The 26348-nt window shown below is 43.1% G+C and overlaps 1 protein-coding gene and 1 non-coding gene across 2 annotated transcripts; one reads left to right on the top strand and one right to left on the bottom strand.

Annotated features, from left to right (window-relative positions):
* On the bottom strand, nt 1–25921 carry LOC142423223 (uncharacterized). The gene is given in 5 exon segments (XM_075528449.1): nt 1–1054; nt 1056–2751; nt 9221–9347; nt 19462–19520; nt 25805–25921. Coding segments are annotated over 4 exon segments (1935 nt in total). The 5' UTR covers nt 19510–19520; nt 25805–25921; the 3' UTR covers nt 1–990.
* Nucleotides 17003–17109, top strand: LOC142423525 (U6 spliceosomal RNA). Its single transcript, XR_012779156.1, has one exon. It is a non-coding gene; the product is annotated as a U6 spliceosomal RNA (small nuclear RNA).
* Nucleotides 25922–26348: the final 427 nt, after the last annotated feature.

Raw genomic sequence — 26348 nt, 5'->3', positions numbered from 1 at the left:
GTCTTCCCTTCAGAAGGCGGAGGGGGCATGGCTAAAGGTCCTATGACTAGTATCAGAAATGTGCTGAGGACTTTAGACATATCATTGGTGATTAGACATGGGCTGCAACCACAAGGCCCAAAGCAACAGACTGAAGAAGAGCTTGGGTCCAACCAAAGGCTCTGAGCCTGGACTCTGCAAGTCTCTGGTAAGCTGTCCTCACGAAAAGGGAGAGTGATATTCAGAGTCCATGGGTGGAGTGGAGAAAGACTTCACAGACCTGAACAAAGACTTACAATATGAAGGGAAACCAGGAGAGGGAGCATTCACAGAAGTCATCAAAGGAAGAGAGTTATAGAAAGAAGTGACACTAGAAGTGGTCTTCTCTCCTTTCACTTGGCACCTGTCTCCAAAGCCTAGACAACTCTTCTCCCGATGCAAAGGACTGGATTCGCCAATAAATGTACTTAGAAATGTTTAACTAAAGGACTGAGTTCACTAAGAGTTGTGAATTTGAAATCCACATAGCCTCTAAGACAAATGAATAAACAAGTGTTCCTGATGGTTTATTAAAAAATTTAAACAAAAAGACAACAAAGCACTTGCAGGAACTGGCATATGAAAATAAAACAAGCTAACCATTCTTAGACTTAAGCTTCTACTTTTCTATTCTATTTAGTTACAGAATGTGGAAAGAATAATCTAGTTAATTACTACTGATAGCTCCCCTCACAAAGAGCAGAATTCTTCTGACACTGCCTCAGAAGTGGGCGGAGTTGTGGTGGCAACATTTTGTCCTCCTCAGTCAGCTAAGAAAGGACCCTGGAGTCACGTTCCCTCCTTGCATAACAGCTCTCCCGGCCCTTATCCCTGTGGCATCTGGTGCAAGAATAAACTTATTGTCACAGCACCTCACCTTCTTGGACCACAGAAACCACTTCTCTGAAGTGTGCCTTTGTCTCAAATTCTTATCTTCTCTACACACAAAGCTTTCTGTCTATATCTTATGGTCTATGAGAGTAAATTAGAGTCAAAGACTTGTTTACATTCACTGCAAACACAGAGCTTCTCTGGAGTGAGTTGGCTCATGTTTAATGAGCCTTTGTTTGTAGCTAAAGCCTTGTCCACACTCCTTACACACATGTGGCTTCTCGCCTGAGTGTGTCCTCTGGTGCATAAGGAGATTTGTTTTGCAGGCAAATCCTCGACCACACTCCTTACACACATATGGCTTGTCTCCTGAGTGTGTCCTCAGGTGTCTGATGAGGGTCAACCTGTGGCTAAAGCTTCGGCCACAGTCCGTACACACGTGTGGCTTCTCCCCTGAGTGTGTCCTCAGGTGTGAGATGAGTGTTGACCTGTGAGTGAAGCTTCGCCCACAGTCCCTGCACATGTATGGCTTCTCCCCTGAGTGAGTCCTCTGGTGTATGATGAGATGTGACTTTTGGTTAAAGCCTCGCCCACAGTCCATGCACACATGTGGTTTCTCCCCTGTGTGTGTCCTCTGGTGTGTGATGAGATAGGACTTTTGGATAAAGCCTCGCCCACACTCCTTACATAAGTGTGGCTTCTCTCCTGAGTGTGTCTTCTGATGTCTGATGAGATGTGCCTTTTGGTTAAAACCTCGTGCACACTGTTCACACACATACGGCTTCTCCCCTGAGTGTGTCCTCAGGTGCGAGATGAGATGTGATTTTTGGCTGAATCCTCGTGTACACTCCTTACACATATATGGTTTCTCTCCTGAGTGTGTCCTCAGGTGTGTGATAAGAGTTAACTTGTGACTAAAGCTTCGCCCACAGTCCATGCACACATGCGGCTTCTCCCCTGAGTGTATCCTCTGGTGTGTGAGGAGATAGGACTTTTGGCTAAAGCCTCGCCCACACACTTCACACACATGTGACTTCTCGCCTGAGTGTATACTCTGGTGTGAAAAGAGATTTGCATGGCAGGTAAAGCCTCGGCCGCACTCCTTGCACACATATGGCTTTTCCCCCGAGTGTATCCTCTGGTGTGTGGTGAGAGTTGACTTGTGGCGAAACTTTCGCCCACAGTTCACGCACATGTGAGGCTTCTCCCCTGAATGGGTCCGCAGGTGTGTGATAAGATGTGACTTTTGCCTAAAGCCTCGATCGCACTCCTTACACACATGAGGCTTCTCACCTGAGTGTATCCTCTGGTGAGAAAGGAGATTTGCAAGACAGGTAAAGCCTCTCCCGCAGACCCTGCACACATATGGCTTTTCCCCCGAGTGTATCCTCCGATGTATGATGAGACTTGACTTGTGGCGAAAGCCTCGCCCACAGTCCATGCATACGTGTGGCTTCTCTCGCAGAAGGGTCTTCTGGTTTGTGGTGAAATTTGATTTCAGGATATAGCTGGGCTCATCGTCTTTATAGCTGACTGCTCCAAATCTTGAGGTTTCTAATTCCTTCAAACTCTTGTCTGTTTCCACAGAACTGTTCACTGTTTGGGCGGAGTAGGGCTCCAATCCCACTCCTCTGTTGCTTTCTCTGGGGCTTGCTGACCCTCCGCAGGCTGGGCTGGATAAAGCCCTGGAGGTCTCTGTCTCCCCTGTGTTCCTACACAAGGGTTTAGAGATTTCTCTCTCCCACCCTTGTGTGTTTTCATTCTTGCAGTTCTGATCAGAATCCTGATGCTCTGGCTGCTTCTGTTGCCTGAGGTTGGAATTTCCTGGATGGAACTCGGGGAAGATCTGAAGCACATGCTGCCTGAGGCATGGGGAACAGGAAGAGATTTCTGACTTTGCTTCTGCAGGAGAGAGAGAAAGTTTTCCATTAGTGCAACTTTAAATGGGGCTACTTGGGCTGGGTTGCCTTCTCTCATGATGACAGTATCTCATTGTGCAGACCGGGGGGCTGGGGTACAAACAGTTATGAGCCTGACTACTAGGCGAAAGGATGATGGTTCACAAGACAGATTGGTGACCTTCTGGCAATGTGAGTCTGGAAGGGCACGGGCCGGAAAACCCTATCGAAGAGTTCTAAGCTATTCTTCACACATGTCCATTATGAGTCAGAATCCACCTGATGGCAACTAATTATAATCTTAGTAGCATATTTCTAACTGACACAATCAATTCTATGGCTGTATGTCTTCATGGAAGTAGGCTCAATTTTGCCTTAGGAGTGGCTGGTGAGTTTAAACTGCTGACCTCATGGTTAGCACCAAAATTCCTAACCCATAGTTCCACCAGAACACCTTGAATATACATATAAATCTTCATCCATTTCAAGCCAGGATCTTCTCACCAGTGCCACAAACCGATCAATCTCCTCCATAAATACTTCACTGGCACAGTAGACTTCAGACATTCCAAGATAGTTTACTGTTGTATTGCAATTACAGGGCATGTTGCAACTTATGAGTAAACAAAGTATAAAAACCAAACTGTTTACAGCTTATCCTAGAAATGAAACCAACATAGATATATATGCACTATTTGTGTAGATGTTCCTATAGCCACACATACATACATTTTTGTGTATGCTACTTATGTATTCACATAGCTACAATAAAGCATACACACAATTAGAGACTTCCTAGACATATCCAAGTAACTCACAGGATTGGTTAAAGGGGTTAAAACCATAACATCAAGGGCCAACTTAGTTAATTGGTCTAACAAAATAGATAATGTTCTACACCCTAGTTTTGGGAGCAGCATCTACTCTCTTAAAAGCTCACACATTCCAAGATGCTCACCTTCCCAACAGGATCGCTGAAGACAAAGCAGATACATACATAAGCAAATGTGGTGAAGAAAGGTGATGGTGCCCGGCTCTCAAGATACAGCATCTGGGGTCTTAAAGGTAAACAAGTGGCCATCTAGCCCAGATGCAACAAAGTCCACATGGAAGAAGCATACCAGTCTGTGTGATCACAAGGTGTCGATAGGATCAGGTATCAGACATCAAAGAACAAAAAAGCATATCATTGTGAATAAGGGGGAATGCAGAATGGGGACCCAAAGCCTATCAGTAGGCAACTGGACATCCCCTTACAGAAGGGTCGCGGGGAGAGGAGGAGCCAGTCAGGGTGCAGGGTAGCAACGATGAAACATACTACTTTCCTCTAGTTCTTGAATGCTTCCTATCCCCCACTATCATGATTCCCAATTCTACCTTACAAATCTGGGTAAACCAGAGGATGTTCACTGGTACAGATAGGAACTGGAAACAGAGGGATTCCAGGACAGATGAACTCCTCAGGCCCAGTGGTAAGATTGACGATACTGGGAGGGTGGAGGGAAGGGAGGGTAGAAAAGGGGAACCAATTGCAAGGATCTATATGTGACCTCCTTCCTGGGGGGTGGACACAGAAAAGTAGGTGAAGAGAGACATCGGACAGTGTAAGACATGACAAAATAATAATAATTTATAAATTATCAAGGGCACATGAGGGAGGGGGAGGCAGGAAGGGAGGGGGGGAAATGAGGAGCTGATACCAAGGGCTCAAGTAGAAAGAAAATGTTTTGAGAATGATGGTAACAAATGTACAAATTTGCTTGACACAATGGACGGATTTTGATAAGAGTTGTACGAGACTCCCAATAAAATGACTGAGAAAAAAAAAGCTCGCATACAAGCAGCCATGTAAAATAGAACTACTGGGGGACTTTGGCAAGATGAGGCTACACAGATCCTCTACACCAGTGGTTCTCAACCTTCCTAATGCAGCGACCCTTTAATACAGTTCCTCATGTTGTGATGACCGCCCCCAACCACAAAGTTATTTTCGTTGCTATGTCATTAACTGTAATTTTGCTAGTGTTATGACCCCCCACAGGGGTTGCGACCCTCAAGTTGAGAACCACTGCTCTATACCAAGACACCAAAGACCCTGTAACCTGAGCTTCAGAAGAGAAGGTAGAAAAGCAGATTAAATACTGACTAGGAGAAGAAGCTGAACAAGAAGTGACCAGAGAGAAAACAGAATTGGGTACACTGAGGCAGCATAGCCACCCTTAACTTTTTTACAGTATTCTATCAAGATAGCAACCAGGTATTCCTGGTAGCTAATGGTAAAAGGTATGATCCTTTCTTGTTCTTCACACCTTCCTAGTGATCAAAAGTGTATCAAGCCCCCACCCTCACCCAGTGACCTGTCCCTTCCAACATTCAACCTCCAGTCTGAGGCTATAGCCGTACATTCATGAACATTTATGTACACTGCTGAGTCCTCACCCCCCATTCTGGAGGCCTGTGAACTCCCTCTTTCATCAGAGTAGTAGAACAAACAGTGGCCACTCCAAATGGCCAGTGATTAGTTGCCCCACCTCCAGCAGCCTCAGGGGTCCTATGAATTCCTTCTGCTAACATGCACCCTTACCCCAGTCGCAATCTGAGCTGGCACAAACTACTTTTGCACCAGTTGCCCTGATCTGAAAGAACAGAGGTTGGCATGAACTCCATTTATGGCCAGTGTATCATCCCTTCCCATTAACCTGGTGGGCGAGAACGTTTATCTGAAACAGATAAATGTATTAAAGTAGAGAAAGACATTACTATGAAAGGAGAAAAACTAATTAGATTGTTGCTGTTATTTTAGTGCTGTCAGGTCGGCTCCAAATCACGAAGGCCCTATGGGCAAGGAAACAAAAAAGCCTGCTTCCACACTGTCCTCACAATCAATGCTATGATTCAGCCATTGTTGAATCAATGTGTCAATCCATCTCACTGAGGCCCTTCTTTTTCCCTGACCCTCTACTTGACCAAGCATGATATCCACCCAGCTTTAGGCACTGGTCACTCCTGCTAATATGTCCACTGGATGGGAGAAGCTGTGCCATCCTTCCTTCAAAGGAGTATTCTGGCTCTACTACTTCCAAGGCAGCTTTGCTCATTCTTCTGGTACTCCTTAGTATAGCCAATAACTTCTGGTCAATATCATAATGCAAAGGCATCGATTCTTCCTTGGTTTTTCCTTATTCATTAGCCAATGTTAACATGAAGATACCATGACTTGGAAGAAGCCTATCTTAGACCTTAAAGTGCCATCTTTGCCTTTAACACTTTACAGGACATCTTTCGAAGCAGATTTGCCCAGTGCAGTATGTTGCTTGATTTGTCGACTATGGGTTGTATGGACAATTAGACTGATTATCAAAGGTCAAATCAAAACACTGGAAACTCTATTGAAATGGATAAACTGACACACATAGACTCCAATTTATGAATAGGATCTATTCCAACAATTATATCCGAGGCAGCTGTGTGATGTAAGTAGAATACCTCATTTTAATTTAGTTTTCATTTTTTTATCAAAGTAGGTTTATAAAGCAGATTTTTCTATCCTTATACTAAAGCAGTTTTTTATACTGTGCTTTATATTTTATTTCTTTATCCATTGGGGATTGGAATGAGCATGTGTTTTTCTTAATTGTTTTATTAGGGGTTCATACAACTCAATTGTGTAAAGTACATTTGTACATTCATTGTCCTCATCATTCTCAAAACATTTGCTCTCCACTTAAGCCCCTGACATCAGGTCTCATTTTCCCCCTCCCTCCCTGCTCCCTACTCCCTCATGAACCCTTGGTAATTTATAAATTATTATTCTGTCATATCTTGCCCTGTCCGACATCTCCCTTCACCCAATTTTCTGTTGTCTGTTCCACAGGGAGGAAGTTGTATGTAGATCCTTGTAATCGGTTCCCCCTTTCCAACCCACTCTCCCTACACCCTCCCAGTATCACCACTCACACCACTGGTCCTGAAGGGATCATCCGCCCTGGATTTCCTGTGTTTCCAGCTCCTGTCTGTACCAGTGTACATACTCTGGTCTAGCCAGACTTGCAAGGTAGAACTGGGATCATGATAGTGGGCGGCAGGGGGGGAGGGGCAGAAAGCATTTAGGAACTAGAGGAAAGTTGTATTTTTCATTGTGGAATGAGCATGCTAATAACAAATTCTACAGTGGAAATAATATGCACCATCTTATTACTAATGATAAGATGGTAAGTTGTACAAAAAACAATCTCCTCTAAAATCACAGGTGATAGTCATCATAACTCAAATTCACTGAAAATTGAGGAATATTTATACTGATACTGAGTTTGATGAAACTACATCATAAAGGGTAACTTCAATGCAATTAATATATATATATATATGACAAAGAAGATGAAAATGTAACAAAGTAAATCTGTATCAGAGAAGGAATTACACTGCTTGTAGAAAATGACAACTGGAACTGGTTGGTGTCAACGAAAATGTGATAGTTTCTCTACAAATGCAGGAATATGGAGAAATATAATAAACAATAAAAACATAGCCACTCATATTTACACTGAGCAATTGATATAAGGCTAGTCAGAACTAAAATGTATTCTAAATATAAAATACACCAGATTTTTAAGATATTATGGTATGTTATATAAATAAGTGTTTTTTTAATACTGATTAAATGTGGAAATGGCATATCACTAGTTTAGTCTTACTTTTTTTAAATGTGCTTACTAGGCAATTTTAAAAGAGCTATGTGGCTCATAATTTCTACTGGGCAAGGATAATGTGAAAGAAGAGACTACATACACAGGCCAAACACAATCTTCTCCCTGATTTGATGTAGCATACAACCCAGGAAATTTTTTGACAATTTAATTGGTTAGAAAACAGTCGAACAAATACATTTTGTCATGTGTGACAATCACAAAAATAAAATGTCAGTGTCTAGGTCCTGTGAGGACAGGACACAGCCAGAACCATTAGTTGAGGTATTGATCATTGGCCCATTTTTATCTTATTTATTTATTTATGATTGGCCCTTTATAGAAAAAGTTGGACAACTTTGGTCTAGAAAAATAATACTGTATTTGATAATGTTCATCAACCCAGACTGAGGAATCAATGAAAATATTTTAAATAAATTTTAAGACATAGTTTATGAGCACCAAAAGCCATTACAAAATGTAGCATTGAATTTAAACTGCTGGTGCGGCATGTATTCTCCATACCCACCTTTGCAGTGTCCCCACTGCCTTAGCATCCTGACATGTCCTCCCTTGTACTTGGCTGGCACATACCTTCCACAAGGCCCTACCAGCACTGACAACTCCTTCCATCTGAAATGCCTTTACCCTAGTACCCAGAGCTCTAACTTCCTTATTACTATACACCTGTGGTTAAATATAAGCCACTTGCTAATTTCCAAAAAGTCCTCATAAATTTCATACTTCAGCCAGCTACCCTGCCAATAGCCCTTTTTCAACCACTCTTTTATTAGATTTTCACGTTATAGCAAACATTATCTTTCAGCCTGGTGTATTTTATTATGACTGTATATAAAAGGTTGTTGACTGTTGTGGCTTTATACTCAAGGTTAAAACCAGTAAAGCCAGGAATTTCTAACTATAACATTGCTTAATGTAGGCTGAGAATCTCAAGGATCTGAGAATCTCACAGACCCACAGTCACTCAGTCCCTCTTGACTCGTAGGAACCCTATTGAGGGCTATAAATCTTTATGGGAGTAGACAGCTTGTTCTTCCTCCACAGAAGTGACTGGTGAACTATCTTGAATTACCTACCATGAAGTTAGCAGTACAATGCTTACTGACATTATTGTTATAGCCACCAAGTCATTTACAATTCATGCATACCCCATGTGTTTAGAGTAGAACAACTCCATAAAATTTATTTTACGTTTTTCTTTGATTTGGTCTATAGGACTTTGTTGGCTCTTGGCTTAGGGATAATAGGATTGAACTGCAAACTACAAAATCAGCAGTTAAGAACTAGCAGTTGCATCACTGAAGAAAGACATGGATTTTCACTCCCATAATAAGTTATGTACAGAGACCTGTAAATCAACTCTATAGCAGCAAGTGGGTGAGTAACCTTATTTGCCTAAGCAAACTGACAGACCTTCTGCGGTACCCCTAAATAGGTTCAAATGGCCAACAACTAGGATAATAGTTGAGCAGAAACTGTACGGCACATAGAAAACCAAAAACATCTGTGACGGTCAAGTTGATTTCAATTCATGCCAACCCTACATACAGAACAGATGAACTGTCCCCTAGGATGTCCAAATCTATAAATCTTGACAGAAGAAGACTGACACACCGTTCTCTCAGAGTGGCTGGTGGGTCCAAACTAAATATATGTGAATACTAGGTTAGCATACAAGTGCTTAACCACTGTACCATTGTGGCTTACTTTGCACAGTGGCCAATAAATATCTACTGCGTTAATGAGAAGAAAAAAGCACATCCTCACCCAATGAGAAGAGATTCCTGCACACCTCCAGCATCACGTCTCTGTACAGGTTCTTCTGCTCAGAGCTCAGTGTCTTCCATTCTGCCTCCGTGAAAACCACAGTGACATCCTTGATTGTAATGGGCTCCTAGAATGAGCAAGAAATCAATGTATAGTGCAACACCACCAATTTTCACAATGAGAGTCCAGCTGGGGGCCCTGATGAATCTGCATCTGAAGTTCAACTAATGCCATGACCTTTTAATACAGTTCCTCATGTTGTAGTGACCCCCAACCATAAAATTATTTTAGTTGCTACCTCATAATTGTAATTTCGCTACTGTTATGAATCAGGCGACCCCTGTGAAAAGGTCGTTTGACCCCCCAGAGGGGTTGCAAACCACAGGTTAAGAACTGCTGATCTAATTCTTCATAGAGAAAAGAGTTCTCCATATCGTTCCTCAGACTTCACTGCAGACTTGGATCTTTGGGGAGCAGAAGTGATGACCAACACACACATCCCAGACCTCAAAAACACATGACTTCATTGGAGAAATGAATGGTGAATCAATCTGATTGCATTAATAAGTTTTCAAGAAAAATTGCCTTTAAGAATAAGAAAGGAATCCAAACATAGGAGTTTACTATATAAGAAGGCTAGAAAAGAACACAAGGCATCAGGATGATGGAGCTTGAACTACGCATGAAGGGATGGTGAGAACTTAAAGGCGAAGATCGAACGACTTCAACTATAAAGAGAAAAGTGGAAGTGAACAGATAGGGTCTGCAGCGAGCATGTCTCCAAGAGTCCAGGTAACAAAGAGATCTGTAAAATCACTTTTAATGTTTTTTATAAGCTTTTCTAGTAATGACCTTAATACTTAATTAATCAAGGGCAGTATTTATGAAAAAGAATTACAGCAATACTCCTATAGCATATCCTTTGAAAACTAAACAAGCACCTTACCTCACTGTCAGAGTAAATTTGGCTCATACAGACTGCACAGAACAGAGCAGAACTGACCTGCAGCCCAGCACTTTGTTACTATGCCTTCAGGGCTCCACAAACACATTATGAAGGTCCAATTTAACATTCATTTCCTTCATAATTACGGCAACACTTGTACAACAGATAGGAAACGTAGCCTGGACTTGTCACATCCTAGCAATCACTATGTTTGAGCCCATTGTTGCAGCTGCTGTGCTAACTACTTTGTTGAGGGTTTTCCTCTTTTTTTTTAAACAATTAGGGGCTCATACAACTCTTATCACAGTCCATACATATACATACATCAATTGTATAAAGCACATCTGTACATTCTTTGCCCTAATCATTTTTTTCTCTTTTCTTTTTTTACATTTTATTAGGGACTCATAGAACTCTTATCACAATCCATACATATACATACATCAATTGTATAAAGCACATCCATACATTCCCTGCCCCAATCATTCTCAAAGCATTTGCTCTCCACTTAAGCCCTTTGCATCAGGTCCTTTTTTTTTTTCCCTCCCTCCCCGCTCCCCCCTCCCTCATGTGCCCTTGGTAATTTATACATCGTTATTTTGTCATATCTTGCCCTATCCGGTCTACCTTCCCCCCCTTCTCCGCTGTCCCTCCCCCAGGGAGGAGGTCACATGTGGATCCTTGTAATCAGTTCCCCCTTTCCAACCCACTCACCCTCCACTCTCCCAGCATCGCCCCTCACACCCTTGGTCCTGAAGGTATCATCCACCCTGGATTCCGTGTGCCTCCAGCCCTCATATGTACCAGTGTGCAACCTCTGCCCTACCCAGCCCTGCAAGGTAGAATTCGGATCATGGTAGTTGGGGGGAGGAAGCATCCAGGATCTGGGGGAAAGCTGTGTTCTTCATCCGTACTACCTCGCACCCTAATTAACCCATCTCCTCTCCTAAACCCCTCTATGAGGGGATCTCCATTGGCCGACACTTGGTCCTTGGGTCTCCACTCTGCACTTCCCCCTTCATTCAATATGGTGTATATATATATATATATATATATATATATATATATATATATATATATATATATATATACACACACACACACACACACACACACACACACACATATATATACATATACACACATCTTTCTTTTTTTTTTTTTTTGCATGATGCCTTATACCTGGTCACTTTGGCACCTCGTGATCGCACTGGCCGGTGTGCTTCTTCCATGTGGGCTTTTTTGCTTCTGAGCTAGATGGCTGCTTTTTCACCTTCAAGCCTTTAAGACCCCAGACACTATCTCATTTGACAGCCGGGCACCATCAGCTTTCTTCACCTCATTTGCTTATGCACCCATTTGTCTTCAGCGATCCTATCATGGAGGTGTGCAGTCAATGATATGATTTTTTGTTCTTTGATGCCTGGTAACTGATCCCTTCGGGACCACTCGATCACACAGGCTGGTGTGTTCTTCCATGTGCACTTTGTTGCTTCTGAGCTAGATGGCCGCTTGTTTATCTTCAAGCCTTTAGGGTCTTCCTCTTTTTTCGAGTACTCTTTTAACTTTGTCAAGCAAGACACCCTTCTCCAGAGACTAGTGACTGGAGAAGTGACTAGTGACTGATGACTGGCAATCCAGAGCATATTCATTATTTGACAACATCATAACCCAAATACATAAGTTCTTTGTGGTTCCTTATGCACGTCCCATTTTCACATTCATATGAATCTACTGAAAATAATACAACTTGAGTCAGGGGTGCCTCTGTCCTCAAAATGACAGCATTGCTTTGTAAAACTTTTTATTATCATTAACCATTTTATTGGGAGCTCTTAAAGATGTCATAACATTCCATAATTTAGATGTATCCAGCATAATGGTATATTTGCTACCACAATGTTTCAAAACATTTAAAACTCTTTGATATCAGCTACCCTTCATCCCCTACCCCTTATTTCCCCCCAGGAACTCTAACTGTTTGTATTATTATTATTATAAAACTTTAAGAAGGTCATTAGCAGTAGATTTGTTATTGACTGAGAACTGCCTGAAGTTCAGGCTGGATTCAGAAGGGGGTATGGAACAAAGGATATCATTGCTGATGTCAGATGGATCTTGACTCTAAGCACAGAATGCCAGAAAGGTGTCTATTTGTGTTTCATCGACTATGCAAAGATGTGGATAACTTTGAGAAGTATGGGAATTCCAGAACACATCATTGTGCTCAGACTTTGTACATGATCAATCAAGAGGCAGTTAGTTGTGCTAACAGAACAAGGGAGGACTGCATGGTTGACAATCAGGAAAAGCGTGCAACAGGGTTGTGTTCTCTCACCACACTTGTTCAATCTACATGCAGAGCAAATCATCAGAGAAGCTGGATTACATGAAGAACGATGGGATATCAGGATTGAAGGAAGGCTTATCAACCTGCCATATGCAAATGACACAACCTCACCTGTGGAAAATGAGGACTTAAAGCACTTGCTGATGAAGATCAAGATTGCAGCCTTCTGTATGGATTACAACTCAATGTGAGGAAGACCTATGTCTTCATAACTGGACCAATAGGTAACATCATGATAAACAGAAAAAAGGTTGAAGTGGTTAAAGCTTTTTTCTTACTTGGATCCACAAAGCGCATGGAAGCAGCAGTCAAGAGATCAAAAAACATAGTGCATTAGGTAAAATATTCTGCACAAGACCTCTTTAGAGTATTGAAAAGAGTAAGGATGTTTCTATGAGGGGTAAAGTGCACCTAACCCAAGGCATGGCACTTTCAATTGCATCAAATTCATGTGAAAGCTGGACACTGAATAAGGAAAACCACAAAAGAATCTATGTATTTGAAATGTGGTGCTGGAGAAAAATACTCAAAGCACCATTGACTGCAAAAAGGACAAACCAATCTGTATTGGAAGAAGTAAGGCCAAAGTGCTCCTTAAAGGCAAAGATGGCAAGATTTGTAACATACTTTGGACATATTGTAGAGGAGATCGGTCCTTGGAGAAGGGTCTCATGTTTGGTAAAGTGGAGGGGCAGCAAAAAAGAAAAAGGCCTTTGACAAGATAGACGGGCACAGTGGCTGCATCAAAGGGCTCAGGCATAGAACAGTTGTGAGATGGTGCAGGACTGTGCAGTAAAAAAATATTTATTTTTAATAAATAATTTTATTGGGGGTTCTTATAGCTCTTATGACAATCCATACATCAATTGTATCAAACATATTTGTATATATGTTCCCATCATTTTCAAAACATATTTTAATAAATCATTTCATTGGGGGCTCTTTACAGCTCTTAACAATCCATACATCGATTGTTATCAAGCACATTTGTACATATGTTGCCATCATCATTTCCAAAACATTTCCTTTCTACTTGAGATCTTGGTATCAGCTCCTGTTTTTCCTGTCACCATCGCTTCCACCCTCACGAACCCTTGATAATTTATATTTTTATTTTCCTATTTTACACCATCTGTTGTCTCCCTTCACACACATTTCTGTTGTTTGTCCCCCCAGGCGTTATACATTATTTATTGAAATCAGTTCCCCACTTCTCCCCCTTTACCCTCAAGGTATCCCTGCTCCATTACTGCTCCTGAGGGATTATCTGTCATGGATTCCCTAAGTCGAGAGCTCTTATCTGTACTAGTGTACATGCTCTGGTCTAGCCAGATTTGAAAGGTAGAACTGCGGTCATGATAGTGGGTAGAGTAAGCATTAAAGAACAAGAGGAATGTTGTATTTCATCGGTGCTATACTGCAACCTGGCTGATTTGTCCCTTCCTGTGACCATTCTATGAAGGGATGTCCTATTGTCTAATTGTCTACAGAAGTTGCTTGGGTCTCTACTCTGACCCCACTCTTGCATCTATATGATTGTTTTGGATCTTCTGATGCCTATGTACCTGATCCTGTCGACACCTCATGATCACACCGGCTGGTGTGCTTCCTCCATGTGGACTTTGTTGCTTCCCTGCTAAAAGATCGCTTATTTATCTTCAAGCCTTTAAGACCCCAGGCGCTATATCTTCTAATAGCTGGGCACTATCAGGTTTCTTCACATTTGCTTTAGCACTTTTTGTCTTCAGTGATCATGTCAGGAAGGTGAGCATCACAGAATGCCAAGTTATTAGAACAAAGTATTCTTGTATGGAAGGAGGACTTGAGTAGAAGCCCAATGTTTGTCTGCTACTTTAATACTTAACATATAAACATATGTACACAGATCTACAACCCTATAGTTACATATTAATATATTTATATCTATAAATGCCTATATTTATACCTCTATAAATGTCTTTTGCCTCCTCTTTCTTTCCTCTATTTCCTTTTACTTTCCTCCTGTCCCACTATCATGTTCACTATCATGTTCGACTTTCATGCATTATCTCTCAATAATTCGTCTCTTCTTTCCTTATGATCTATCTTTCTTGGAGAGTGGTGTAAAGTCATCTACTATGATTGTTGAGGCCGTGATTTCTTTTTTCATCTTTTGGTAGTTTGATGAATTTCGTGGGTCTCTCATTGGGCGCATATATATATTTTTTATGCACAATGGTTCTTGGTCTACTGATGCCTTGAACATTGTATAGTGTCCCTCCTAATCTCTTGTTATGGCTTGCACCTTGAGATATTTTTATCAGAGATTAGGATCCCAACACCTGCATTTTTTAAATTGCCATTTGTTTGGTATATTTTTCTCTAGCCTTTGTTTCTCAGCCTATTTTGTCTGCTAGTTTTAGGCGTGTCTCTTGTAAGCAGCAGATTGATGGGTTGTGTTTCCTAAGCCATTCTACTAGTTTCAGTCTTTTAATGAACGTGTTCAGTCCATTGATATTCAGAATTATTACATCCATCTGTGGACTCAGTGATGTCCATCTTGTACCTTTCCTGTTGGGTGCTTCCCTATTTTCCTTTTTATCAGTGTGTCGTGTGTGTACATGTGTTTCATTCCTGCCTTCTTTTCACTGATGAGCCAATGTTATTATGTGTGTTGAACTCTGGGTGGAATTGCTCTATGTGGTGGTCTCATATTTCTGCTCAGTGAGTGTTTTTCTGATCATACTGGGGCAGCAAGGATTTTTTAGAGCTGGGTTTCTTTTATCGTACACTTTCTGAGTTTTCCCTTGTCTGGGAAGATGTTTACTTATCCTTCTATTATGATAAATATGGCTGGGTAGAAGATTCTTGGGTTTGCCTTGTTTTCTTTCAATTTCAGCAAAATGTTAGTCCACTCTCTCCTTCATGGTGTCTGAGCATATTCTTATTTGGGTACCTTTGTAAGTGACTGTCTTTTTGCCCCTAGGTGCTCTTTTAATTTTCTCCTTTTCCTCAAAGTTGGATAGTTTAACTATTATCTGCCTTGGCAAATTCTACCTGGATCCAGTCTAGCTAGTGTCCACTCTACTTCCTGAATGGTTGCCTGATTCTCATTCATTAAGCTAAGGAAGTTTTCTTCTAGGAATCCCCTTGCAATCACAATTTTTGCTTTTGACTTCATCGTTGTGTCTTGTTCTGGTAATTATTATTCTAATTTTGTTCCTCTTCACGGCATCAGACATCGTTCTTGGGTTTTCTTCAGCTTCTCTGATTATCTTGTTTGAATGTCTTTCCCATTTGTTGAAGTCTGCCTGGTTATCCTCGAGGTCACTGGTACAGTTCTCTGCTTCTATTCTGTTGATGAACTCTGTTAATTTGTTGGTTGCTTTTGTTACCTAGTCCCTTAACTCTTGTATTTCCTTTTGTTGGGTGTCCTTTATCTCCTGTATCATTTCATCTTTTTTTTTTCTGTATTGCTTCCTTCATATCCTATATGACTCCAGGCAGCATCAACTTCTGCTTCTACTATGAGCATTGCTAAGTTCAGGACCTCCTCCGACATTGCGTTTTGTGTCTCCTGTTTTTTCACTGAGGTTGTTTTGGTAGGTTGCTGTCTGCGTGTCATTTTGGAGCTCAGCACCATTTTCTGGGGAGTCAAAGATCTTCTCTTCTGGGAGGCTGGTAGGAATGCTTCTCCAGGCTGCCTGTAGCCAACTGCACTGGGAGGTTAGGATACCACTTTATCCCAGGGGTTTCCCTCTCACCCTAACCTACCAGGATTCTATTTTTTGGTGGGCAGGTTGGAAGGCTCTAGGGGATGCTCACAGATGGTTGCGGGCCTCCAGGGTGGCATTGTGTAGGTCAGTTGGGTGAGGAGCTGGAGCAATTTGGTGGAGAGCTTAGGACGGATATCTCAGAGGGTGGATTGAGCCCGTGGAGGAGACACACGTTTAAGGGCTGCCCATGGGGAGGGGGGGTATGGAGCCGGGGTGAGCATGTGGAGGAGTCTCAGGACCATATGTAGCCCAGTGGTAGGGGCCGAGGGTCCGGATTGGGCCAGTGGTGGGGTTATTGGGTCCAGATGGAACCTCAGGGAGCTTCAGGGCTGGATATGGCCTGGAGGGGGAGCTGGAACACAGTATGTGGCTGGGTGGAGGAGTCACAGGGCCGGTGTAATCCTGCAAGGATTTGGGACTATAGGGCTAGCAGCATCCTGTCAGGGGAGCCTCAAAGCCAGGCGGTTCCTCACAGGAGTGGCAGAGCCAAGGCAGCCCAGCGAAGTGGGGGTGGTCTCAGGGCCAGGATGATCTCACAGTGGGGTCACAGAGCCAGGTGCAGCCCAACTGGAAGGGTCATGTACTGGAGGGGAACTGGTTATGGCCACGATTAACAGTTTTTCAAAGACTCTTTGTCAAGCCTCAAACTTTTAGAACCAGTTTTGGTCTGGGCTGTGACCTTCAGCTCCTGTTGGCTTTTCCTCTTTTGCTATGTTAAAGCTATGATAATAGTGCTCGCTTCGGCAGCACATATACTAAAATTGGAACGATACAGAGAAGATTAGCATGGCCCCTGCGCAAGGATGACACGCAAATTCGTGAAGCGTTCCATATTAAAAAAAAAAAGCTATGATAATAAACCAGCCTTGTGCTGCTTACATTCATAGCTATGAAAAGGAACACAGCCTCTAAATGAAAGCTTAAAAAAAAAAAAACTACTATGAGGTCTCATTTATTTGTAATTCTACTATGTCAGACCAATTCAGCTCTAGAGTTTGATATTTAAAATGTCCAGGATATGTATTCTCATTCTGTTAGTGTTATCTTCAAAATAATTTTTATAGGTGTTTGTAGTATGCTTTGGTATCAGGGCTGTGCCACTCTGTCTCCCAAAGACGGGGACCAGAGTGGCCAATTGGGTTTGAGTCCCACTGGATCTGGATTCCCACGGTTGCCTTCCTGTGTTACTCCTGGCTCTGCAGGCTGTGCTCCAGAGATCTGCTTTCTACCTGTTTTGTTAAGTTAATGTTATGCTAATGGCCCAGGTTTACATTCAAAGTTATACAAAGGGACACAGCCTCAGATTGAAAGCAGTTTTTTTTTAATTTTAACAATTTATTAGGGGCTCATACAATTCTTATCACAGTTCATACATATACATACATCAATTGTATAAAGCACATCTGTACAGTCCCTGCCCTAATCATTTTTTTCTCCTCTTTTTTTACATTTTATTAGGGACCCAAACAACTCTTATCACCATCCATACATATACATACATCAATTGTATAAAGCACATCCATACATTCCCTGCCCCAATCATTCTCAAAGCATTTGCTCTCCACTTAAGCCCCTTGCATCAGGTCCTCTTTTTTTTCCCCTCCCTCCCCTTGAAAGCAGTTTTTAAGTTTGTTTTTTTTAAATAAGGGACTTGGTATCAGGGCTGTTCCACAGAGTCCCCAGGGAAGGGGGACCAGATTAGCCGAGTAGGTTTGGGGCCCACTGGATCTGAATTCTCCTGGTTGCTCTCCTGTGTCACTCCAGGCTCTCTCCTATACAGCTCTGCAGGCTGTGCTCTGGGGATCTGTGTTCTGCCCCAAGTAAATATCTTAGGGGTTCTCCAATTACAGCAAATTAGTGTCTAATTATCTAATGTTACTCATGCTGGCAGGTATGGAGCTGGGCAGCAGGTGTGTACATGGGCATGGCTAATGTAGTCTGTTCCTAGCTGGGAAGGAGAGAAACAAAGCCTGCGAATGCAGGAGCAGGGAGAGTAACAGAGAGGGGGGCCTCCAATGTGAGCTCTTGGGGCTATTTCCTAGAGGCTCTCTGCGAACTTGGAATTATGACTACCTTTAGAAAGCAGTCTGGGGAAATTACTGCATGCTGCAGGTCTTGGATCTTGGGTGCAGGAAGGGTGGTAGACGCCGTACTACTGGACCTTATGAGGGGTTAGTGGAGATTATGGGCAGACGCAGTGAATTTAGAGCATTTCAGTGAGTCCTGGAATAACTCCATGGGTGAAAATCACATGGGGGGTGGGCTGGACCACAGGCCCTAGTACATTTGAATTCTATTTCTAGCAACCAGCCTCCCAATATTGGCCTCCTTACCTCTTAATTTTCCAATCTAACATCAGGAGTACCGGGCAGGTGATTCTACCTAGACACAATCTTGACTCCACTTCCTGAGAACATTTTCATATTTTTATTTTATGTTGAAATATCATCCATATTGATGACTATAGTATGATTTTCATCAGTAAGTGCTTCAAGTAATTTTTGCTTTCATCAAATAAAGTTTTCGTGTCATCTGTATACTGAAGAGGACACAAGTAAGATAGCCCAGAGAGAGTGACCAAGTTTAAGGCTGATATTGAAAGCCTAAAGAAGAGGATCCTTTACATTTGTTAGATCTGTCCTAGGCTCAATGGACTAAGATCAGAGTAAAAGTCCTGTGTGAGCAGCAGCTGTCAGAACTGAACAGAAGTGGAAAATTCCATTTGACTACACAGTATCATATTCCTGCACAAAGGACTGTCCCTTAGAGATGATTGCCGAATGTATATGATGGTACCTGAGGATCGCCTGTTACTATTTGTTCTCAATTTTTATATCTAAAAAGATCAATAAGTAAAAACAAAAAATTGCCCAGTATATAGGATGCCACCATTAGATATTAGACATCCGTGGATGTGTATTAAAATTTAATAGTACATTTTAAAATGTTAACAATCTCAGTTTTTCAAAACATATTCCTTATTTCTTAGAGTTTTCTGGATTCTTATTATTAACCTTGGGTATATTTTCCAACAAGGAACATAAAATGCAAACATGCCTAACTTTGCTAAAAGGCATGAAATGTCTAAATTGTTGGTTGCCTTATTCCTTTCCAAGAGAGAGAATATAATCCTACCCTCCTGTAAATGAGCCAGCAGTGAAGATAATTAAGATAACTAATTTCAACTCACCGGTATTTGAGCCTTCTTCCTCTTCTCTTGGGGACAGTCAGTATCCATAGCAGACAAACCTAAGGATTGAAAGAAAAGCTGTGCGAAAGCAGATCACCCGTAATGCATAATGCACCCCATTAGTTCTTCTGATCATGGAAGGGAAGGATGGAGTTACTTTACTCAGCTGTGACCAGGGAAAATGAGGCCTGGCTCCTCTTCTCCACAAGGTCCACTGAGAGCAAGTTACAATGTGACATAGACTTGAGGCTGAAAATGGCATTGTGAGCTTATTCAACGCTATATCTCTGTCTTCAGATTTCAGGCTAGAGATGCCCAAGTTTCAAGTGAAGTAGCTTCTTCCTTAAAAACAAACAAAAAACCTGAGATCTGTCATAGAAGAGAAAGGTGCTGCCAGCCAGGTTTTCATACTTAAAGTCAGGTGTTTATACTAAAATACAGCCTGTAGTGATACATCTGAAACTTGGAAGTGAATTCATCTTTTTGATGATTCACGCCACAAGTTGTATTACTATTAAAAACAGCTCACACTGACTAAACATTGCTACATACACAGAAGCAACTCTAAGTACTATACCAGCTTAACTCTCAAGAGTTCCAATAGTTAATTCTTCCTTAAAGGAAAGTCAAGTTAAGATTGGGGGGTTGGGAGGTAGCAAGGAGCATCTATGTTTCCAAGGAGGCATTTACCCATCTGTTGCTGGATGAACAGGGAGAAGCAACTTCTCATCTGAAAAAGCACACAACAATACTTACATAGAACCCAATGGGAGAACAAGCCCACTACTGTGTTCATAATTAGACACCTTTGATCTAATTTCAATACAGCCTGTGGTAAGCCAGACCATGTCCTATAAATTACTGTCGCCTTAGACTCTGCGCTTTCAAGGACACCTCTTTCACAGGCTACACCAGAAGAACTCAATGTGGAACCCCCACTAAATGAAATGGGCTTTACCTCAAATTTACTGCAAAATTACTGGTAGCCCTTAGTCTTAAGACTTATAGGCCCTGGTGTGAGAAGAAACTTATGACTGTCTGTGATCCCAAGGTTAATGAACTGGTGATTGTTGGTCTTTGGTTTCAATCCCTTCTGTTGTAGGTGCTCAATGAAAGGTGGCCCAGGACCACCCTATATTTACTATTATAATGCCCTCCCCTCCTTGCTTTACCATAAGATGTATTAATCAGATAGGTATGTTTCTGTCCTTGTGAATATATGCTACTGGAAATTTTTCCCTATCACTAACTCCCATGGTAAATGTAAATAGTGCTCCATCATTTTAAGAGTTTAATATTTACAAATTAATAATTCATAGTTTGTGGTTCAATCTATAATGTACACCTTACTTTGCTCATTAGTGTGCTAAATTCTATATCATTGGATAAATTAATGTCACTATCAATAGATTATTTTAGCCCCAAGGAGAGGAATGATAATTTTTTGTCATAAAATGATGAGACCTCCAAAGTGAACCAGACGTTTATAAACCATAGATACATAAATGGATTTGGGCCTCGCACTTAATTCTAGCCCCAATATATGAACAAGTAGTTCTGATGACATGACCCTGGCTGATTCTCACCTCATGAAGAGATCACTGAAGATATGAATGCCACAGCAAAGTATGGTAAAGAAACCAGATGAGGTGTGAACGCAACATTCCAGCATGGAGTAGGGAACCAGTGGAGAGGTCTGGGAGGCTGGTCCCAGTACCAAATACTAAGTGGATGCCTGCCCCTCTCCCCCAGAATAATTTATATCAAAGGACAGCATTGAATCTGCAGCTCCGGGAGAGGGACATATCTGATCAGAGCACACGGGAACAGTTGAAGGGGGAGGAGGAGAGAGTGGAGCACATCCTGGCCCACCAGGCTTTGAGGACGATGACCCCAATTAGAGCAGCCAGTCCACAGAAAGGATCACATGGTCAGCCCCACTCTAAGACATGACACCCTCACTGACTCATGGCCCTGTGGGGTACAGCACCGGAGACACGGTGTGGGAATTGCACCCAACCTGATCCCACCACACAGCAAGGCAAAGCACTGGAGGAGTGCAGCGGAACAGCAAGGGAATGGAGTGGCAAGGTCCCCAGGGAATGCTGAAAGTGGACTTTGGGGCCAAGGCGTGGTGCCCCAACAGACTGGACTGGAAAACATTCCTAAAGGCCAACAAACGATCCTTGAACTAACTACAAGCTTTTCTTTCTTGTTGTGTTTTGTCTTGTTCTTTGTCAGTGGTTTGTTGTTGTTTTGTTGTATACTGTTGCTTGGTTTTGCTCTGTCTTGTTTTGTGCATGTTATTATCTCCGCAGGTCTGTCTAAATAAGATAGGCAGTATGAACAATGTGGAGGAAAAACAACGGGACTGACAGTTCCAGGGGGACATGGGATAGGTGGAGGTCGGGGGAAAGGAAGCGGTTTTAACAAACCCAGGGACAAGGGAACAACAAGTGATCCAAATTAGTGGTGAGGTGGGTGTGGGAGGCCTGGTAGGGCATGACCAAGGGTAATGCAACCAAGAGGTATTGCTGAAACCCAGGTGGGGACGGAGCATGACAATGGGGCATGAGGAAAGTCAAGGGAAATAGAGGAAAGAGCTGGGAGGCAATGGGCATTTATAGAGGTCTAGATAAAGACATGTACATATGCAAATATATTTATATATGAGGATGGGGAAATAGATCTATGTGCCTATATTTATAGGTTTAGTATTAAGGTGGTGGAAGGACATTGGGCCTCCACTCAAGTGTTCCCTCGATGCAAGAACACTTTCTTCTATTAAATTGGCATTCTGTGATGCTCACCCTCCCGACACAATAGCCAAAGACAAAGTAGGCGAATAAGCAAATGTGGTGAAGAAATCTGATGGTGCCTGGGTATCAAAAAATATAACGTCTGGGGTCTTAAAAGCTTGAAGGTAAACAAGTGGCCAACTAGTTCAGAAGCAACAAAGCCCACGTGGAAGAAGCACACCAGCCTGTGTGACCACGAGGGTGTCGAAGGGATCAGGTCTAAGGCATCATCAGAACAAAAAAATCTTACCATAGTGAATGAGGCAGGGAGTGCGGAGTGGAGACCCAAAGCCCATTTGTCAGCCACTGGAGATCCCCTTGCAGAGGGGTCTTGGGGAGGAGACAGCCATTCAGGGTATGATGTAGCAAGGATGAAAAATACAACTTTCCTTTAGTTCCTAAATGCTTCCTCCCCCTCCCCATCACTATCATGATCCGAATCCTACCTTGCAAGTCTGGCTAGGCCAGAGGATGTACACTGGTACAGATAGGAACTGGAAACACAGGGAATCCAGGGTGGATGATCCCTTCAGGACCAGTGGTGTGTGTGGCAATACTGGGAGTGCAGAGGGAGAGTGGGTTGGAAAGGGGAAATCGATTACAAGGATCTACATGTGACTTCCTCCCTAGGAGATCGACAACAGAGAGGTAGGTGAAGGGAGACATCGGACAGGACATGATATGACAAAATAATAATTTATAAATTATCAAGGGCTCATGAGGGAGGGGGGGTAAACTGAGGACCTGATGCCAGGGGCTTAAGTGGAGAGCATATGTTTTGAGAATGATGAGGGCAATGAATGTATAAGCGTGCTTTACACAACTGATGTATGTATAGAGTGTGATAGAGTTGTATGAGCCCCTAATAAAATGATTTTGAAAAAGAATTAAGGAACTTGGAAGAAAAGACTCTTGGAAGCTACTTCTAAAATAATTAGTGAAAATCCTATGGAGCACAGTTCTACTCTGTTGGGCACAGGGTCTCCTTATGCACTGGCATCAACTCCACAGAAATGGGTCTGGTTTGACCCATAGACATAGGTGCTGGAGGAGGGAAATGCTTGGGGTTGATAACTGGCTGTTGGAGAGAGCCCAGAGTCAGTCTATCATTATACCCTGACCCCGTCCCTGGAATACTGATCTATCCTGGAAGGGATCATTTGAGGCACAACATCGGCCCTGCCCCAACACTAGTAAAATGTCCATGCTAAAACTCCACTGCCAGTGTGCTGATTCTGACTCAGTTTCACCACCACAGCTGTTTTGCTTGCTTGCTTATTTGTTTATAGCTCCTTTCTATTCTGAGGGTTAGTTGCCTATGTTGCATAAAGTTCACTGCCATCTAATTGATTCTGGCTCACAGCAACCATATTGGACAGGACTGAACTGCCCCTGTGAGTTTCTGAGTGTGTAACTCTTTCCAGAATTAGAAAGCCTCATCTTTCTCCCTCTGAGCAGCTGGTGGTTTTGAACTGCTGACCTTGTGGTTAGCAGTGCAATTCCTAACCACTATATCACTAAAAATCCTTATATCATATAGGTGGTTAAATATTCTCATTTTCACCACAAATTCCATCATTTTCAAAGGAGTCAGATTTTTAAAATGGAAACTTGATTATCTTGACTATTGACACCAAGGTCTTATTCTAGTCAATTACAACTCACAGCAACCCTCTAGGACAGAGTAAAATCACCTTACAAGTTTTCTAAAATTAGAAACTATGGAAGCCAAGTGCCTCATCTTTTGCCAACAGGCCATTTGGTGAGTTTCAAAATACCAAGGGTCCTGTGGTCTAAGAGACATACCTGTAATTCACAGCCAGAGAAGAACAGTCTTTTCAAAGCATTCTTTTTTTTAAAAAATTTTTTAAACATTTTATTAGAGGCTCATACAACTCTTATCACAACCCTTACATATACGTACATCAATTGTATAAAGCACATCTGTACATTCTTTGCCCTAATCATTTTCAAAGAATTTGCTCTCCACTTAAGCCTTTGCATCAGGTCCTCTTTTTTTTTTTGTTCTCCCTCCCTCCTCAAACCATTCTAACAGGGAATTCCACATCGCAATGCACTACAATTACCATTGCTGGAGGTAGTGGGCTACGCCTTCCAAAAAAAAACAACAACAAAAAAACAGCCTGGACCCACTTCCAACAGGAAGCTCTGTGGGTCAAAATGTGAACCATTTGCAGAGTCCTTTAATTTTATATATATATATAGTATTGGGACTTGGAAAGATTTGTCAAAGGGGTGACCTTATGTGCCTCTGTGGGTATCCTAAACTGTAACTCTTCATTTGAGGAGACCTCATCCTTCTCATGGTTGGTGGTTTTTCGATTGCTGACCTTGTGGTTAGCAGACCAAAGTATAACTCACCATGTCACCAGAATTCACTACAAGTAGGGACCAACATGATGGCACTGAGTTTGGGTTTTTGTTTTCAAAGGGGAGTTGGCCAGCTCTGCTCACTTGTCTCTATAGCATCAAAATGAGGGTTCTGAATGCTACAACAAAGATTGCCCCGTTTGTTTCTTGAACAGAACACGACTGGATACTACAGTTTGTTCAGTTTCTTCAATTCAATCAAGAAAATTGGATCAAAGTCACAAGGGGTCAGCCAGCCCTCCTAACGGGTCTCCAAATCTCTCCCACCTCTAAAATCACTAGAAACTACATGCAGGCCTGGCGGACAATCTCACAATACCTAAGGGACGTTATACTAACAGAATATGAATCCCTAACACCTCCCCATGCCGGCATAAAATGAAGCACATCCGGCCTTGCCCCAACTCAACCACCATCTGGGATGTCTCCAGCCCGTATGACATACACACGCGCACCTTACTTACCCGCCCAGTGCCGGATTCCCACCACGACCACGAAGTATGCAGCACCAATCAGGCGCTCTCCGCCAGAAAATTGCCGGGTTTGCTACCCTAGCCTTCGCACGACCAACTCGGGATAAGAGTATATTTAATGCCCTCTGCACCCACCCCACAACCCAAAGACCCGGAAACGCTTGGATCGAGTAGCCCTCTCTATGCTCTTTGTCCTGGAGTCATGCCACCCACCGCCTCAAAAATGAAATTCGAAATTCGAGGTCACTCGCGGCCCAGGCACAGTCCCGACCGACGGGTCACGGAGCTCCCCGCAACTCGAGGACCCGGCCGTCTCCCGCACACTTTCCTGGGCCCCAAAGCGCGTCTAGGACAGCGCATCCGTCCCCACAAGCGCAATCCCAGGAACCAGAGGACATTCAACCCGCAGAACGCAGCCCACAACCTGAAACCTCCTCCTGTCCGACGATGGGCCCACCTTCCCTGCGCCTCGTGACCGCGCGGGAAAAACCACTCGGGCGTCGTGGACCCTGCGGCCGCGCTCAGCTGTCAGTCAGTCAGCGGCGCGGGCTTCCCCGGAGCCCGTCCGCCCGGCGGTCAGGCTGCGGCTCCCTCGGCCGCCACAGAGCCGCCGCGGGGCAGGCGGGACGGGCCAGACAGTGGTCACCGCGTCCTCGGCTCCCGGTCCCTCCCTCAGAATACCTGCTCGTCACCCCGCAGACACTGCTCAGTGAAGCTTCCCTTCGGCCTTTCTCTCCAAAATCCGCACCGAAGAGAAGGTCCAGCGGCCGCTTTCACCGAGGGCTCCCGCCCCGCCCCTCGCCGCGTGATGACGTCAGAGGCGCGTCCGTTCCCCAGGCCTGACGCGGGCGCCCCCTAGCGCTGGCTGGGAATTGTTTCCACCAAACTTTTTCTAGTGAAGTAGAACCCAGAGGACTGTGTCAGGGTTCTGGAACCTACAGTCCGGGATGGGGAAGCTCCTGCCCTTGTTGGCCTGCCCTTGAGTAAAGGGCAACAGGCTGGGAGGACAAAGCCCACTCTCACCATGTCAGTCGAGTGTTACCCTCACCTCCAGGGCTTTCCTGTGATTATATGCCTCCTCCCTAAGTCCTCAAAATGAGGAACAAACTATCATCATGCTCATAGAAAATAAAAGTTGAAAATGTTTTGAAGATGATGATGGCAACAAATGTTCAAATGTACTTGACACAATGGATGCATGGATGGATTGTGATAAGAGCTGTAT

The sequence above is a fragment of the Tenrec ecaudatus genome, chromosome 12 (assembly GCF_050624435.1).
Source record: "Tenrec ecaudatus isolate mTenEca1 chromosome 12, mTenEca1.hap1, whole genome shotgun sequence".
In the NCBI taxonomy this organism is placed as follows: domain Eukaryota; kingdom Metazoa; phylum Chordata; class Mammalia; order Afrosoricida; family Tenrecidae; genus Tenrec; species Tenrec ecaudatus.
Note: the sequence above shows the minus strand (reverse complement) of the source record. Positions and strands in the feature narration are given on the sequence as shown.